At 53.2% G+C, this 17,163-nt stretch overlaps 1 protein-coding gene across 2 annotated transcripts; it reads left to right on the top strand.

Moving 5' to 3' along the window:
* The first annotated feature begins 387 nt into the window (after positions 1-387).
* SLBP (stem-loop histone mRNA binding protein) lies at positions 388-15,668 on the top strand. Of its 2 annotated transcripts, none has more exons than XM_081051011.1 (8): positions 388-858; positions 972-1,088; positions 6,451-6,555; positions 9,105-9,164; positions 9,477-9,614; positions 10,153-10,302; positions 11,800-11,881; positions 14,770-15,668. In XM_081051011.1, the coding sequence occupies exons 1-8, from the start codon at positions 800-802 to the stop codon at positions 14,884-14,886; spliced, it is 828 nt and encodes a 275-aa protein (XP_080907137.1). In that variant the 5' UTR covers positions 388-799; the 3' UTR covers positions 14,887-15,668. The 2 variants fall into 2 exon arrangements, with proteins under 2 accessions (XP_080907137.1, XP_080907138.1); XM_081051012.1 differs by having other exon boundaries at positions 707-858; positions 9,489-9,614.
* Positions 15,669-17,163: the final 1,495 nt, after the last annotated feature.

Here is a 17,163-nt window from a genome sequence, read left to right on the forward strand (position 1 = left end):
AGGGGTGGAATCGTTTTCTGCGTCCCGAACGTCTGTCGTTCCACCGCGGCTTCTCTTCACTGTCCTTGTGCACACACTCGTCGGCGTCTTAGGCAGGGACACTGGCCCGGGCTCCGCGGGGGCGGGCTGGGGAAGACCCACGGGTGGGCGATGAAGTCACAGGAAGCGAGCCGTGCTCGGCAGGGCGCCCACTCGGAGCGCGGCGCCCGGCGGCTCTCGCGCTACCTCAGAGCCGCGATGGGCGAGCGCAGCGGACCTCCGCGCCGCCCGGCTGCCGCCCCTTCCGGGTTCTGTGCCCGCCGGCGCGGAGGGCGCCGCCGCCGGGCCACCCAATCGGAGACCGCCCCTCCCAGGCCGGACCAATAGGAGGGCCGGCCAACAGGGGACGTGCCGCTGGCCCCTCCGAGCGACCGCGTCGCGCGCTTCCGAATCTCCCGCCAGTACCCCTCCCCCCGCCCTCGAAGGCGCGTCCAATCAGCGTCCGAGGGGCCCCGGGAGCCTCCACGCCGGGGGGCGACCTTTTTCTCGTCCCTGTCCTCAGTCAGCCCCACAGCGTCGACCCGGGTCGTAGCCGGCAGCGTCCGGGAGGCGGCTTCGCGTCTCCCGCGGGCCTAGGCCGTCTGCGCGGCGTGCGCAGCCGAGCGGGCTCCCCCCTCCCGCGGGGCCCGATGGTCTCGCCCGGCCGGGCGCGCGGGAACGGCGCGGGGCGGGGCGGCGGCGGATAAAGGCGGTTGGGGGCGGGGCCGCGCAGTCTGTCAGCGCCGCCGGAGAGGACGCGCGGGCCGTTGCCGCGCTGGATATGGCGGGCCGCTCGCAAAGCCCCCCCAGGTACCGGAACCGCAGCGACCGCGACGCCAGGTGAGGACGGGCCGCGCGACGCGGGCGTTCCGGGCGGGTCGGGCGGGTCGCCGGGGCGGCGGGGTTGCGGCCCGCCCTGCCCTGCCCGCCCTGACGCGGCCTCCCGTCTGCAGCCCGCCACCCCCCGCGAGATGGAGCCTCGGGCGCAAGCGCAGAGCCGATGGCAGGCGCCGGACGGCGGAGGACGCCGAGGGCCCTGCAAAGCCGGAGGGCGACCGCAGACCTGACAGGTGGGCCCTACGGCGCGCGCGCTCGGGGCCGCCGGCTCCGGGGGCGGGGACGCCTGGGGCGGCCGGGGCGGCACTGGGGGCGGCTGGGGCGGGCGGCGGCCTGGGCTGGGGAGGGCGCTGGTGGGTCACCGCGACGGGTCAAGGCGCGGGCGGGCGGGTCACCACCGCGACGGGTTAAGGTGCTAGTGGGTCACCACCGCGACGGGTTAAGGTGCTAGTGGGTCACCACCGCGACGGGTTAAGGTGCTAGTGGGTCACCACCCCGACTGGTTAAGGCGCGGGCGGGCGGGTCACCACCGCGACGGGTTAAGGTGCTAGTGGGTCACCACCCCGACTGGTTAAGGTGCTAGTGGGTCACCACCCCGACTGGTTAAGGCGCGGGCGGGCGGGTCACCACCGCGACGGGTTAAGGTGCTAGTGGGTCACCACCCCGACTGGTTAAGGTGCTAGTGGGTCACCACCCCGACGGGTTAAGGTGCTAGTGGGTCACCACCGCGACGGGTTAAGGTGCTAGTGGGTCACCACCCCGACGGGTTAAGGTGCTAGTGGGTCACCACCGCGACTGGTTAAGGTGCTAGTGGGTCACCACCCCGACGGGTTAAGGTGCTAGTGGGTCACCACCGCGACGGGTTAAGGTGCTAGTGGGTCACCACCCCGACTGGTTAAGGTGCTAGTGGGTCACCACCCCGACTGGTTAAGGTGCTAGTGGGTCACCACCCCGACTGGTCAAGGCGCGGGCGGGCGGGTCACCACCGCGACGGGTTAAGGTGCTAGTGGGTCACCACCCCGACTGGTTAAGGTGCTAGTGGGTCACCACCCCGACTGGTTAAGGCGCGGGCGGGCGGGTCACCACCGCGACGGGTTAAGGTGCTAGTGGGTCACCACCCCGACTGGTTAAGGTGCTAGTGGGTCACCACCCCGACTGGTTAAGGTGCTAGTGGGTCACCACCCCGACTGGTCAAGGCGCGGGCGGGCGGGTCACCACCGCGACGGGTTAAGGTGCTAGTGGGTCACCACCCCGACTGGTTAAGGTGCTAGTGGGTCACCACCCCGACTGGTTAAGGTGCTAGTGGGTCACCACCCCGACTGGTTAAGGTGCTAGTGGGTCACCACCCCGACTGGTTAAGGTGCTAGTGGGTCACCACCGCGACGGGTTAAGGCGCGGGCGGGCGGGTCACCACCCCGACTGGTTAAGGTGCTAGTGGGTCACCACCCTGACTGGTTAAGGCGCGGGCGGGCGGGTCACCACCCCGACTGGTTAAGGTGCTAGTGGGTCACCACCCCGACTGGTTAAGGTGCTAGTGGGTCACCACCCCGACTGGTTAAGGTGCTAGTGGGTCACCACCCCGACTGGTTAAGGTGCTAGTGGGTCACCACCCCGACTGGTTAAGGTGCTAGTGGGTCACCACCGCGACGGGTTAAGGCGCGGGCGGGCGGGTCACCACCCCGACTGGTTAAGGTGCTAGTGGGTCACCACCCTGACTGGTTAAGGCGCGGGCGGGCGGGTCACCACCCCGACTGGTTAAGGTGCTAGTGGGTCACCACCCCGACTGGTTAAGGTGCTAGTGGGTCACCACCCCGACTGGTTAAGGTGCTAGTGGGTCACCACCCCGACTGGTTAAGGTGCTAGTGGGTCACCACCCCGACTGGTTAAGGTGCTAGTGGGTCACCACCCCGACTGGTTAAGGTGCTAGTGGGTCACCACCCCGACTGGTTAAGGTGCTAGTGGGTCACCACCGCGACGGGTCAAGGCGCAGGCGGGCGGGTCACCACACCGACTGGTTAAGGTGCTAGTGGGTCACCACCCCGACGGGTTAAGGCGCGGGCGGGCGGGTCACCACCCCGACTGGTTAAGGTGCTAGTGGGTCACCACCCCGACTGGTTAAGGTGCTAGTGGGTCACCACCGCGACGGGTTAAGGCGCGGGCGGGCGGGTCACCACCCCGACTGGTTAAGGTGCTAGTGGGTCACCACCGCGACGGGTTAAGGCGCGGGCGGGCGGGTCACCACCCTGACTGGTTAAGGTGCTAGTGGGTCACCACCCCGACTGGTTAAGGTGCTAGTGGGTCACCACCCCGACTGGTTAAGGTGCTAGTGGGTCACCACCGCGACGGGTTAAGGCGCGGGCGGGCAGGTCACCACCCCGACTGGTTAAGGTGCTAGTGGGTCACCACCCCGACGGGTTAAGGTGCTAGTGGGTCACCACCCCGACGGGTTAAGGTGCTAGTGGGTCACCACCCCGACGGGTTAAGGTGCTAGTGGGTCACCACCCCGACTGGTTAAGGTGCTAGTGGGTCACCACCCCGACTGGTTAAGGTGCTAGTGGGTCACCACCCCGACTGGTTAAGGTGCTAGTGGGTCACCACCCCGACTGGTTAAGGTGCTAGTGGGTCACCACCCCGACGGGTTAAGGCGCGGGCGGGCAGGTCACCACCCCGACTGGTTAAGGTGCTAGTGGGTCACCACCCCGACGGGTTAAGGCGCGGGCGGGCGGGTCACCACCCCGACTGGTTAAGGTGCTAGTGGGTCACCACCCCGACGGGTTAAGGTGCTAGTGGGTCACCACCCCGACTGGTTAAGGTGCTAGTGGGTCACCACCCCGACTGGTTAAGGCGCGGGCGGGCGGGTCACCACCCAGTTAAGGCGCCACTGCTTCATAACACTTAGTTGTGGTGCCCCTGGGTCACAGTGTTTTTGACTGGTTAAGTTGCTTGTCCCTCACCACACTTGATTAGTGGTTCCTGTGTCTCAACATGACTCGGAGGCACCTGAGGGTCCTGTGAGGTGTCCCAGTGATAGGTGGCAACAGAAAGGGGCCTCAGTCAGCCAGCCAGCCAGCCTGTTAGATTCCAGGGACAGCGTGAGGGCCACTATGGACTCCTTACAGGGTCCACTGAAGCCTGTTAGGTTTCCTCTTACGAGAGTCAATGCAGAGAAACTGGGTATCACACTAGTCACAAAAGGTGGCTGCCAGGATGCAAACTTTTGAGACTGGCGTGTGGTTTTATGCAGATCATAAAGACTGAAGTCCAGACGCCGCCTTTCCATCATGGGGCTCCCGAGGCACAGCCTCTCTGGTGAGCCTTTATCGCAGCGTTTGCACACCTAGTTGAGTATTTCCTAGGCTGGGTAGTGTGCCGGAGAGGCCAAGATGGCATGCTAAGAAGACTTCTATTTTTGTTGTGACTGTACCCTAATGTGGGTGTGTCGGCAGGTCCCACAGGTATTCAGAGGGAGGGGGAGGGCTGGAGAAAGTAAGCAGGGGGATGGTGGTGAAGGCCGGCAAGGCCTTGGTGTGGTAACTGGGATGCAATGGAAGGTTGTCCCTTGTGAGAATCCATGTACCAACACCCGCAGGTGGGGGTGCATTTGGCCTGTTTGAGGACTGATTAGAGGACGACAAAGTGGGGACAGCCACTGCTAAGTTAGGTGAAAGATGGAGCAGAGGTGCTAAGAAGCAAGGTTTAGGATAGACTTTAAGGCAGGACTCCGAAATATTTGTGATGATTTGGGGGGGGGGCTGCAGGGAGGAATAAAGGATGACTCAAGTTTTTAGGCCTCAACACCTTGGTCGATTTGTGGGACCATTTGCCAAGACGAGATCTGGCATGGGGAAGGAGTGGGTGGTTAGGCTTAGAAGCTTCTAAGGTGAGCAAGGTGAGGTTGGGAAGGTGATGGGATCTGAGTGTGCATGGGGACGCTGCTCACGTCAGGCACAAGTGTGAGTTACTCGCATACACGGGTGACTTCAAGAGTTGGGACTAGATGCGATTACCGGGGAAGAGAGGAGTGTGGCAGAGCCTCTAGACAGCCCTCGGCTAGATGTACCAGGAGGAACCACGCTTCTCAGGAAACCTCCGGTGGCCTTCCATTTAGCTGAAGATAAAATGAGAAATCCTTACTTTGCCTTAAAAGTGCTCTGTATCCCCTTGGGTACCCCTGTAACTCGCCAGTCAGCCAGACGGGCCTCCTTGTTCTAACCCGGGAGGAACACTCACGCCCTGGGCCCTCTCACCTGCCATTTGCTCTGCCCACAGGCCCCTGGGGGGAATGCGTGTGGGTGCCTGGGCAGTAGAGCCAGCTACATCCCTTTTGTAGGGTGAAAAAGTGATTTCTTTGGAGGGAGGTTAGCTCAGTGTGTAAAACAAGCTGTTTGCCATTGGAGCACTTTCCTAAGATAGGATAAGTTGGTGAATATAAACTGCCTAATCTAAGAAATGGGTATTAGTTCCATGAAAGGTATTCTTTCTATACTACCAAATTTGAGATGAAGCGAAAGGTACATCTTGTAAGCACCTTTTGAAAGTTCGGGTATTTGTCTTGGGGAGACCCAGACCTGAACCTCTTGATAGGCTAACAAGGGTGTTGATGTCCAACCACGGAGAAGCCTCCATGTACTTCTCTGCATCTGCGACACAATTAATTTGATTTCACACCCTGCCAACCATTTTTAGACCGGAAATTTACTTTTAGAAATCTCATTTGAGTTTTGTGGGCAGGGGCGATAACCAGAAGAAATGATGATTACCTGGAGGGATTGTTGTTGCAGCTGCATTTTCAAAGCCTGTGGGTGGTTCCCAGCTAGATATGCAACGTTGCTTTTTGTTGCACTTAAAGTTAGTGTCTAGTTTTGATATACCAGTAGTGGCCAATAGAAAATTGAGGAGGAAATATAAAAGCCTAAGTTTACGTCTAATCTATAAAGAACAGACATACCAGCAATTCTAACTGCTAGAATTCTTGGCATCAAGCCTGTTTTTAAACTGCCTGATCTTGACTAAAGATTTCCTTGAGTTTTGGATGGAACCCAGCTCCTAGGGGGACCTTTACCTGACTAAGTGCTAATGCAGCGATGACTCCCATCTATATTCTTACTCCCAACTTTGATTATGATGTGCTACGTTCTGAATCATGAATTGTGTGCATCTGAAAGTAACTAGTAGCCACTGCTTATTCAGTACATTTTAATGTGTTAGGTACTTTGCTTAGCACTAAGCGTATTTGAAATCTTTTAAAATCCTGGAAAAAAAAGCAGCTGGTTTAGCCCATAAAAGAATAAGTTGTATTCGGCACCCTCCTCAGTGATGATGCTGCCTGTTGGCTTTGTCTGCCTTTCTCCCTGGTGGACATTGTCCTCATGATTTAGCCAATGCTGCCACATGATGGGCACACAGAAAATAATGAACGAAGACCAGAGAGGCTTAAGCGAATTGTCCAAACTCAGCGAGCAGGAAGTTACAGGGCAGAGGTTACCCCTGAGCCCATTCACTTGGCACTCTGCAAACATTTGAACATTTCCTCATGTACGATGCGAAAGGAAACTGAAAGTATGTGCCATGCTTCGTGTTTTTGTTTGATTGCAGCTTTACCACTCCTGAAGGCCCAAAGCCCCGTCCTAGATGCACAGACTGGGCCAGTGCAGTCGAAGAAGATGAAATGAGGACCAGAGTTAACAAAGAAATTGCGAGGTACACATTTCAGACTGCTTTGAAATGTTATCTGTGGTGTTTTATATATTACGTGTGAGGTATGTTTTAGAGCGATGGGTCTTAAAACTCTGGTCCCCACACCAGCGCCATCAGCAGCTCCTGGGGACACGTCAGAGGGGCAGACTCCTAGGCCCGCCCAGCCGTGCCTTCAGCTCTCCGGATGAGTCTGCTCAGAGTGAGGACCTCTGTCTTGGTGGCCATCCTTCCAGATGGGGGGAGGGAGGCAAAGAATCTACTCTACGGGGTGCTCCCAGTCCTGCAAAATACGGGTGTGCTCTCCAAACGGGTGCACTCATGACTGACAGCTGACTCATGTAACAGCCTGGAAGTGGCCAGAGCTCAGGGAGGGGTACCCAGCTTGGAGCCTGTGAACAGCTTGCAGTTGTAGCCAAAGCCGTGTATATCCAAGTTCTCACAAACTGCAAGCTGCTTCCTCTTCTGGACTCATTACAGCTCACGGTGCTCCTTAACCACCGCTTATCTCCATCGGGGACATTCTCACTGGTATTTGGGGGCATTTCTCCCCTTTGATATATGCCTTCCAACCCAGCTGAGAATGGGCCTTGACTTAAAATGTGGCTCATAATCAGTTGGAGTGGGTTGGACCAAGAGTCCACTGGCTGTTAATTCTGCTGAGAAAAATGTGTCCTCAGTTGGTAGGGAGGAGGCCAGGCTGCCACCCCCCCTCCACACACGGACTGCAGTGATTGGTGGCGTTTGTAGCTTCCTCCTTTGGAAAGGCACAGGCACCCAAGGGGCTGGTTATGAACATTCAAGGGGCCACTTACTTTCTTTTTGGCATCAAAATGTGTGTGTGGGGTGGTAGAAAAAGGGACCTGGGAGTTGACGGGTGGGCGCCAGTGTTTTGAATTAGTTGTTTTGTCTAGATCTCAATTTTGTCACCTGTAAAGTTAGGATGTTTGACTTGATCTCTGCAGTTTGTGTTCTCATAAAGTTTATAACGACTGTAACATAGCTGTGTGCTGTAACCGCCCCACCCCCAGGTCACCACCCCTATGCTTCTATGCAGATGTACTTCTATGCAGGGAGACCTCTGTCTGTCTTGACCCTCCTGTGGGTGGACCCTCTGTTCCTCACGGGCCTCTTTGTCTCCAGGGCCTGTCTCTGAAAACTGTCCTACTTTGCAGAACAGGCCTGCTGTGTTGTGGGTCACTGTTGATCACACCCTTTCTGATGAAATGCTGCTGCTCTGAGTAATACCCAGGGGATTTGCCCTGATGGCGAAGTCTCCTTACTCCCCACCAGGAAGGGGCTGGGAATTCAGCTCGTCCTTGAAGGACGTTAACAGAACTATACACCAGCTGTCTGGAAATCTGAACATGGGTTTTAGTTATACCTGAAGCCATTCTTTTTCAAGGGGTCCTGGAGAGAAGGAAGCCCCACTGGAAATGATTGCAGGGACTGGTTTCTCAGTTCTCACAGGACACTATGTAATCACTGCTGTTCTAGATACACAGGAAATAAATTAGTTCACTAACTCCTGTGTCTAGACTACACAGCGACGCCAGAGCAAACTTGGGAGGGGCGAGTGCTTTAGATTTTGGAAGGAGATGCAGTGACGCGACAACTTTCCCTCAGATGAGCTTGAGGTTCATGGTTTAGGGTTGGATTGCACTACACACCTTGTGGTGACATACTATGCAGAGCTGGGTTTGGTAGTTGCTGTGACAGAAAGCAAGGGTCTCGGGAAATCCACAAGGAGCAAGACGACCATGGTGCTCAGCCTCTTTCAAGGTCAGAGAAGGTGGTGAGCAGTGCCCAGCAGGCACATGGGTCCCTTTAGTGCCGACTATGGTGTTTGAAATAAAAACTGTTTCTTTCAACTCAGGCTTGTTTTTTTTAATACAGATTTTATTGGGGAACAGTGTGTACTTCCAGGACTTTTTCCAAGTCAGGTCGTTGTCCTTTCGATCTTAGTTGTGGAGAGCGCAGCTCAGCTCCAGGTCCAGTCGCCATTGTTAGTTGCAGGGGGTGCAGCCCACCATCTCTTGCAGGAGTCGAGGAGTCGAACCGGCAACCTTGTGGTTGAGAGCCTGCGCTCCAACCAACTGAGCCATCTGGCACTGGCCCATGTGGGAATCGAACCGGCAGCCCTTGGCATTAGGAGCACAGAGCTCCAACCTCCTGAGCCACTGGGCCTGCCCCCAGGTTTATTTTTTTTCCTAAGGCTACAGGGTTTTGGGGATACTTCATTTTTATGTTTGGCTCTCACTACTGAAACTGTTGGGGTCTTTGTCCTGGAGAACTCCTGCATTATAAACAGTAGTGCCTGGAGGCATTGAGGCCTCAAGCACTTTATATAGTTCGGGCAAATAACCATCTTCTTAGAAGGCAAAGTGATTGAGGGAGGTTTAAAGTCAAAGAAGCAACAAGCTCTTACCCTAACCCACCCACTCAGACCACACCAGGAAGAAGGCTTCATTCCCGAGGTTATCTTTTAGTTCTTAAAGCATTCGGTGTTCATGTTTGTACCTTTTAAAAAACAGCAACATCTGTTTTGCTTCCAGATATAAAAGAAAACTCCTCATAAACGACTTTGGAAGAGAGAGAAAATCATCATCGGGAAGGTAAATGCCGTGAAAATGTTTTTTTTTTCTACTTTGATAGACCTGTAATTTGTTAATGAAAAAAACTGAACACAAGATGCTGATTGTCCCAGTAGCATTTATGGATTAGTCTGTTCTTCACCAGTTTGAAATAGCGTGTCTGCTGTGTACTCAGTTCCCACATACGCGTATGCAGAGCTTCTGGACTGCCCCACGATTAATGTAGTTTAGAATCCAGAAGACAAAGACACCGTCATTATTGTGTGTCTACGTCTTCTTGCACAGTGATCTTAATTGCAAGGTTCTTGCGGTTGTTAATTTCATTTTCTTCAGTTCTGATTCTAGGGAGTCTGCATCTGTAGCGCCCGCCGACTTGGAGACAGATGAGAGTGTCCTGATGAGAAGACAGAAGCAGATCAACTACGGGAAGAACACCATCGCCTATGATCGCTATATCAAAGAAGTCCCCAGGTAGTCTTGTCTCGTTAGTGTGTCCCCAGAAGTATGACGAGCTGCTTAGGTCACAGCTGCCAAGAACTATTGATAGGGACTTCTAGGCACTTATGTAAATAAACAAATAAGGATGGGTTGGTGACGAAAAAGCCAAGGGCAGAAAGATTTAAAAAACAACATTTCACTATTTAGAATACATTCTTATAAATGTAAAGTTATTAAAATGCATGGTGGGGAAAAAAGGAAAAGTTCAAGTTGCAGATTGAAGCTCTTCCTGGAGGAAATAGTGAGCAATGCCGGTGTTGTACAGGCAGCGTGCTCCTCCCCCCACCCCTTGCGGGCACATACCCCTCCAGAAAGGGTGTCACCTTGCAGGATTCAGATGTACTTCTCTGCAAAAGAACAGCAGAGTCGGATGTGCTTTTTTATCTGTCACTTTGCTTATTTTGTAGAATCAGTTGATCTATAATGTTTTAATAATGCCAACCTCAGTTTCGTTCATCTTGAAGCTATGTGCAAATGTGACTGGTGTGCGGGTAATCTCCCTCTCCTGTAGACACCTTCGACAGCCTGGCATTCACCCCAAGACCCCCAACAAATTCAAGAAGTACAGTAGACGATCGTGGGACCAGCAGATCAAGCTCTGGAAGGTGGCTCTGCATTTCTGGGACCCTCCAGCTGAAGAAGGATGTGATTTTCAAGAAATGTACGTCTGCAATGGCTCTGTCTCTTGAGTGGCAGGCAGGTTGTCATGGTGTGAAGTCCCTCTGAAAGTTCGAAGGGAGAGCAACCAGTTGCACAGCTTCATGTCCGTTTTATGCACGTGTGTGCATGGCTGGACAGGTGGGCTCTGGGTGGGCCTGGAGGGAGGAGTCTGCTTCCCGGACTGAGCTGACTTCTGTAGTTAGAAAAAATGCAGCTTAGTAAAGCTGGCAATATGTGGAGTTTTGTTTGTTCTTAACATAAGCGTTCTAAACATTTCAGTAGTTTATTTTGTACTGTGGAAATAGTTTAACTAGGAAAGGCTGTTATCTTCTCCCTGCTGGTTTTTAAACTCATACCTGGTTGGGAAGATGTCAGGCCTGGACCTGTGCCGTGCAGTCAGGGTGCTGGGTGGACAGGGAGGTGGACAGGATGGGCTTCCTCACCTCCTCGCACTTCCTCGTCTCAGCTCTTCTGACCTGAGCCTCTCCGCTCAGACACTTTGACTCAACACATTTTTGAGTTTTTGCTCTGTGCTGGGGAAATGTGTTAGAAACTGTCGTGTTTGAAATGATTTCTAATATGGCTCTACAAATTTGGCCTCACAGGATGTCACACCAGTATTTTTCTAGTGTGACACTGTTGTCCCGTTCTCTCTTTTTTTTTGCAGCCACCCCCCTACCCTCCCACCTCTGGGTTTGTTTTAAGCCGTTGTTTCTCAGTCTAGTTGTAGGATGCAGCTCCCTGGCCCATGCTAGTATTAAGAGCCTTGCGCTCCCTCCCCCCCGGATGAGGCAGTCGGTTGCCGGTCGTTGGTTGGCTGCTCACAGCAGCTCACGGCAGCTCTCGTCAGCTACCGGCCACTCACGGCTGCTGGCCATTCACGCTGGCTGCCAGCCACTTACGTTAGCACACAGCAGCCCGCAGCAGCACACAGCAGCTCACCCTGACCTCTGGCTGCCCACGGCAGCCCAGCTCCAGGGTGAGCCGTTGTTCACAGTCTTAGCTGTAGAGGGTGCAGCCCACTGGCCCATGTGGGCATCAAACCGGAGGCCTTTGGTGTTAGGAGCACGGCGCTCCAAATGCCTGAGCCACCGCCACCCCCCCCCCCCCCCCGTTCTCTATATGAGTAGAAAATAGGAAAGATTAGCAATGACATGTAGTTCGGTCTGTCGCAGTGTCCACCCACCCCCGACCCTTCAGAAGGATGCTAGTTGGTGTGAATAATCCCACCGCAGTTGAGAGTGGGCGATGGGCGGTGTGTGCTCTGAGTCAGGTGGGGTTTTTTAGCTGGCTTGACCTCTGGATTGACTGGGCAGGGGGTTAGTCTGCACATAGAGTCCCCCGGGGAGCAGAGGAGACACTTGTCAGTGTCTTCACGGGGCAGCGTGGGGTTGATAGTATTTGTTCTGAGCGAACAGACTGGGAGAAGGTTTCCGTATCATGTGTCTCCTGACTTTGTGACGTGGTGACTGACAAACACATCTGTTTGATTTCACAGACATCCCGTAGACCTTGGAGCAATGGAGACCGAATCCACAGAAAGCAGCTCCGAGTCCCAGACCAGCTCCCAGGATAACTTTGTAAGTTCCTTCCCTTGGTTTTGTCTCTCATCGTTTGGACAGTATGTGCCACTCTATAAGCTGAAGTTTGAGCTGACATCTGATTCTGCTGCTTATGGCAGAGGGGCCTCTTACCCCGTTCTCTGATACCATCAAAATGTCAGATTAATGGAGTTCCCAGAAGTGACCTTAATTTAGGGTTTTGGTTCAGGCCGACTCATCAGTCCCACCAGTTAATTTCAGAGTAAAAGGCCTTTCTCCTCTGGTTCCGGCATCCGCACAGCTGTTGCTGCTGGCATCAGTTTTAGGCTGTACGAGTTCGTGCCGCTGACTTACAGTGTAAGAGACTTGTGCTAATTGTTATTCGCTAAAGCGATGCTTTGGGCCGAGGGCTCTGCCCCACACTTGCCAATTTAAAAAAATCATGTTTTTGAGGGAAAAATATCAAAAATCAAAAGCAGCATACAAAATTGCCTCATCTCTAATCCTGTCGTTACTGGTTGGGTGCACGTTCTTCCGGACTGTGTGTATACCAGCAAATAGCAGCATCCACAATAAAATGACCCCTTTGTTTCATAAAGGAGACCACCCCAATATTTGCATGTGGAAATATCTAGCATAGTAAGTGTAAAAATAGGTTAAAAACTAGAAAACATAATTATTTGTGAAATACTCATGCTTTGTGTAAGATAGTCCTGTACTGTGTTTGAATAGTTCAGAAGCACAGGAAATGCAAAGATACGTAGTTGCTTTTCCTGCCTTCTGCCATCTGTGTCATCCCTGTGTCAAGCCTGCTACATGTCTCTTAGTTTTTGTGGACCACCTGAAACCACACACTTTTATCTGACAGTGTGTGACAGAGGCTAGATGTAGCAGCAATGTCCAACAATAGAGGAAAGGCAAGGTGTAATGCAGGGACTCTGCTCCCGCTCCCCGCACAGGAACGTAGGACATGGTGCGGCCAAAAAGGAACACCCATGGAGTCACAGATAGGGGGTTCATTCCACTGTATTCTCGATGGCGGCTGGGCTGGAGACACAGGAAGCAGGCTCCACAGGATGCGCAGTCCGCAGCCACGGCAGTTTTGTTAGTGGCTAATGGCTAACCGGTAACAGTGGATGGCCATCTACTACCCGAGCCAGCACCTCTCCACGTGAGGCCGAGAGCCTGGAAACTGCTCTCTGGGGCTCTGTCCCCACACAAGGTTATGTTTATGTCATAAGAATTCAGCTGTCTCGGACTGGTTTTGAAGACTAATGACATGGGGAAATTGTTGAGGTAAATGAAAACAGGTTATCTCATGATAGGGTGGTCCTGATTTGGTGTCTGTTTACACAGAGGCAGGACTAGAAAGAAACTCGGGAAGGCATCCTTAGTTGGGGTGAAGACTAACCCTTACGCCAACTCAAAAAAACAGATTTTGAACAAGCCACTCACAGTGTCAGGGACGTTAGGTACTGAGAGAGGTTGGGGGAGGGGAGGGGAGACCACAGGTGTGTGAGGGGAGCCAGACTATGAAAACAAGGGGCAGGGTTGGGGGGGGGGGTCCTAGGGGCATCCGCGGCCGAGATGGCTGATGTGCAGAAGGGAGGGGAGGGGAGCAGGCCGGGCTGAGACCTTAGCTTGCGTGGTTTTTAACCACTGGAAGCGAGCTGCAGGGTCAAGCGTCAGCGCTAACCATTGCACATAACCAGTTTCGTTATTGTGCTCGAGACGTGACATCGAGCACACACTACTGTCTAATAAACAGTCTGTTCAGCTTCCCAGGTGTCCAGTAATGTTCTTTGGGTCTGTTCTGACCCAGAATTTAATCAAGGATCACACGTTTGAATCGCCGTGTTCCTTACACGCCCTTTAACTTAGAGTAGCCTCCTTGCCTTTGCTCCATGACTCGGACGTTTTTAGAGTTCAGGCTGGTTAGGCAGGACATTCCTCAATCGAGAGCTGCCCCATTGTTTCCTTAAGGCTCAGCCTCGGACTGAACGCTTTGGGCAAGAATATGACAGTGGGGGTTGTGTATAGCAGTTTGTCTTGTCATTAGTGATGTCAAATTGTGGAATCAGCCAGATTTCTCCATTGTGAAAACAGGAACTTTTTCTTAACATTCATTTAAAACTTTGGTTTTAGTTGCTATAAACATTGGGCTTCAACTGGTTTAAACTGCCTAAATTGTAAACTCTGATACTTGAATGTATGACCCTTCAATTAAACGTTTTTAATGAAAAAAGCAAAACCTGTTTATTAAAACAATCCAGAAATGTATCAAACTAAATGTTGTCACCTCGTGCCTTGAGAGCCCCTGTCCCGTCTGTCCAGCCTTCTGGCGCTCTCTTTGCTTGTACATGGCATCCATGGGTGCACACATCTAGCTTTGGGTTCTACAGTGCTGTGTAAGCAGTACGTCCGCTCCCTTGGGTGGTATCCCTTCCAGCGTGAGCGGACACCCAGGCCTTGATGTATGTTCTCCTGTGCGGTCCCCAGAAGTTTCAGGGGTGAGATGGGCTTGGGAAGGGGCTGCCCTCGGCTAGTGCGGAGGCAGCTTCCTCAGCTGGAGAACAGGGTGCTTGGTGATTCGATGTGATTCTACTTCACTTGTCTTGAGGGTGATGCCTAGGCCACACAGCAGCTCCTGTCTGACTGGCACTACTACTCAGAGGCCTTAAGGGATCAGTTGGTTTCTAATCTGGGAGGTGGTTGATGGGTGGGAACTTGGTACATCCTGCTACAGCAAAGTTGGGTGGTATCCGTGTGTCCTGTCGTGTGTTCCAGCATTCATAGAGCCTTGCTGGTAATGACCAGACTCAGGCCCATAGTGTGGTGGGCGTAGGAAGAGGCCTTCACTCCCTTGGTGGAGTGAGCAGTCCCGTGTTTCTGAGGAACTGGCCATGACCCCTGCTTCTGTTTTCTAGGATATGTACTCTGGCACACCCACCAAAGTTAGACATGTGGACTGCCAAGCGGAGGACGAGTTTGACTTGGAAGCTTGCTTAACTGAACCGTTGAAAGACTTCTCGGCCATGAGCTAACTGGTGCCCTGTGGAGACCACTGACATCTCCCGGCTAGGGGAGGGCCAGCCAAGCATGCATGGTGCCTTTGTAACCCGTGCTTTCTGTTAATAGTTTATTATGTCGTGGTGAATCGTTATTCTTGCCTTATTTTCTTAAGAAACAATTTTATGTATAGTGAATGTATTTTGCATGTTTTAAATTGTAAATGGAACTAAATCCAATGAAAATTGAACTTGAAGCAATCTCGCAGCAAACTTAATTTGCTTAATCCCTACCGTCCAGACAAGCACACTTGAACTCGTTTCCACAGTGTTTTAGAAGTTAGTTGTCAGATGGTGGGTTTGAGTTTAACTGGTGTCCACGGGCTCAGTCTGGCATCAGCTTTCTTTAATGGTATCTGAGTATTCTCGCAACTGGATGCATTTCATATCTTTGTGGAAACGTAAGTTGATTTCTTATCCATATGGCAAGGTGGCTTTTTCCCTCATACAGAACACTGAATAGCTGAAGATGTTGAGCTGTTAAATGAATAGATTTTATGTAAGTTATGCGATCTGAATTTGGTACTTGTAAATAGCGCCAGGTAGGCATTCTACCAAGAATACTTCAAGTTAAGGCAGCAGTGGGATTTCGAAAGAACGTTTTTTACACAGTTAATTTACCATGTAAAATTGCTGTAAATGAGAATGTATACAGATTTTCTGTTCAAATATCCAATTGTAAACTCCTTGTTGAGACTGTTATGTTTCTATTGCTTTTGTATGGAATGACATTGCAAAAATAAAAAGTAAAGGACCTTATGTGACTGATTGCTTATGTCACCAGATAGGCTAACTGCTGCGACAGTTCTGTTGGGAGGATATGGCACTGGGGAGGACAGCACACGGTGGTGACAGAGTCCGTGGCCCAGGGTCGTTAAAACCCCACCCTGCCCGCCGAGGACGACCTTGTAGGTGTGGAGCTGGGGCCAGATCCCGTGCGTGTGTGCACTTCCCTCAGGCCAGGTGTCCTGCTTGAGCGAAGTGTGTGCCCAGCAGACCTGCCGAGGGGGCCGGGGACCTAGGTTTGATTCTTTCTCGGCACCTGGGGTGACAGGGCGTTTCCTTGTTTCCTAAGACAGACCAGGGCTGCACAGTTTTCCCCGGAGCAGAGCAAGTGTTGGACCTGGGTCCTGAGCGGGCTGTGCTGCCCACGGCGTGTCTGCCACTTCCCACACTCGGACCCTGGCTGCTCTGCTGGCAGATGGTCACCAGCCCACAGCGCCATGTCCCAGGACGCTCCCTCTGAAGTGATGCTGAACTCGCTTCCGCAAGGGATGGCTCTGGCAGCTGTTCAAGGCGTTTCAAAGGGGCAGAAGCCCTTCGTTCACCTGACACAGTTGTCGATCCCATACTTTGTGTCGGTACAGTCCATTGGACACGGGACATGCAGTGGACGGTGCTCTGAAGTCCACTCACAACTTAGCAGGGACAGAAGACTACGCTGTCAGGTAAGACTTAAGCGTGGAGGAGGGCCGCGGGCGGTGCTGGGAGGGGCAGTCACCCCAGTGGGCAGCAGGTGCACAGGCCCTGAGGTGGGCTGTGGTGTGTAGACTGCCAGCAAGACCCTCAGATGTGGGCACTGGCTGAACCGCGCGCAAGAGCTGGGAGGTTGTTGGGGAGCTGTGAGGAAAGCGCCGGTGGGCAATAGAAAGTGTGACACGGGCCTGAGGAGCCAGGGGACTTTCTAGACTGAACTAAGGTACCTATAGTTTCCCTCTGCTCACGACAGAAGGTGTTGAGCGGAAAGGAGCGGCACTGGACTGTCTTCGTTCTCGGCCTCCCCAGATGGCAAGGGAGGCTGGCACTGGGCTTCTGAGCAGAGACCAGACCCAGAGCCCAGCCGGGAAGACAGATGGGGCCCAGGGAGCTGAGACTGGCAGGACCACGCTGGTTAGGGCTGGGGAAGTGGTGCTGCATCGGACAATTTGGTAAATTCTGACACTCAGGAGCTTGTCCCTTGGCAGAAGCCCAAGACAGAGAAGGGCTTGCTTTGAGGAGACCTGTGCATGTGGCTTTTGTCTGATTAATCCCAGTAAGATTCACAGGATACTCAAAAAGCTTTTGAAAGGATTACATTGGCAAAGACGCGGCCAGTTTGGACTGAAAGGGACAGGCAGTGTGAAAAGAAAGGAGGCATTTGGACCCTTGGGAGTCCACAGGCTGTGAAAACTACCCAGCTGCAGACATGGGGCATCCTTCATGGAAAAGGGGAGATTTCAGGGGGTGGAGCCAAGAGCCCCGAGGGTTCCCACG

This window comes from Rhinolophus hipposideros, assembly GCF_964194185.1.
Source record: "Rhinolophus hipposideros genome assembly, chromosome: 1".
In the NCBI taxonomy this organism is placed as follows: domain Eukaryota; kingdom Metazoa; phylum Chordata; class Mammalia; order Chiroptera; family Rhinolophidae; genus Rhinolophus; species Rhinolophus hipposideros.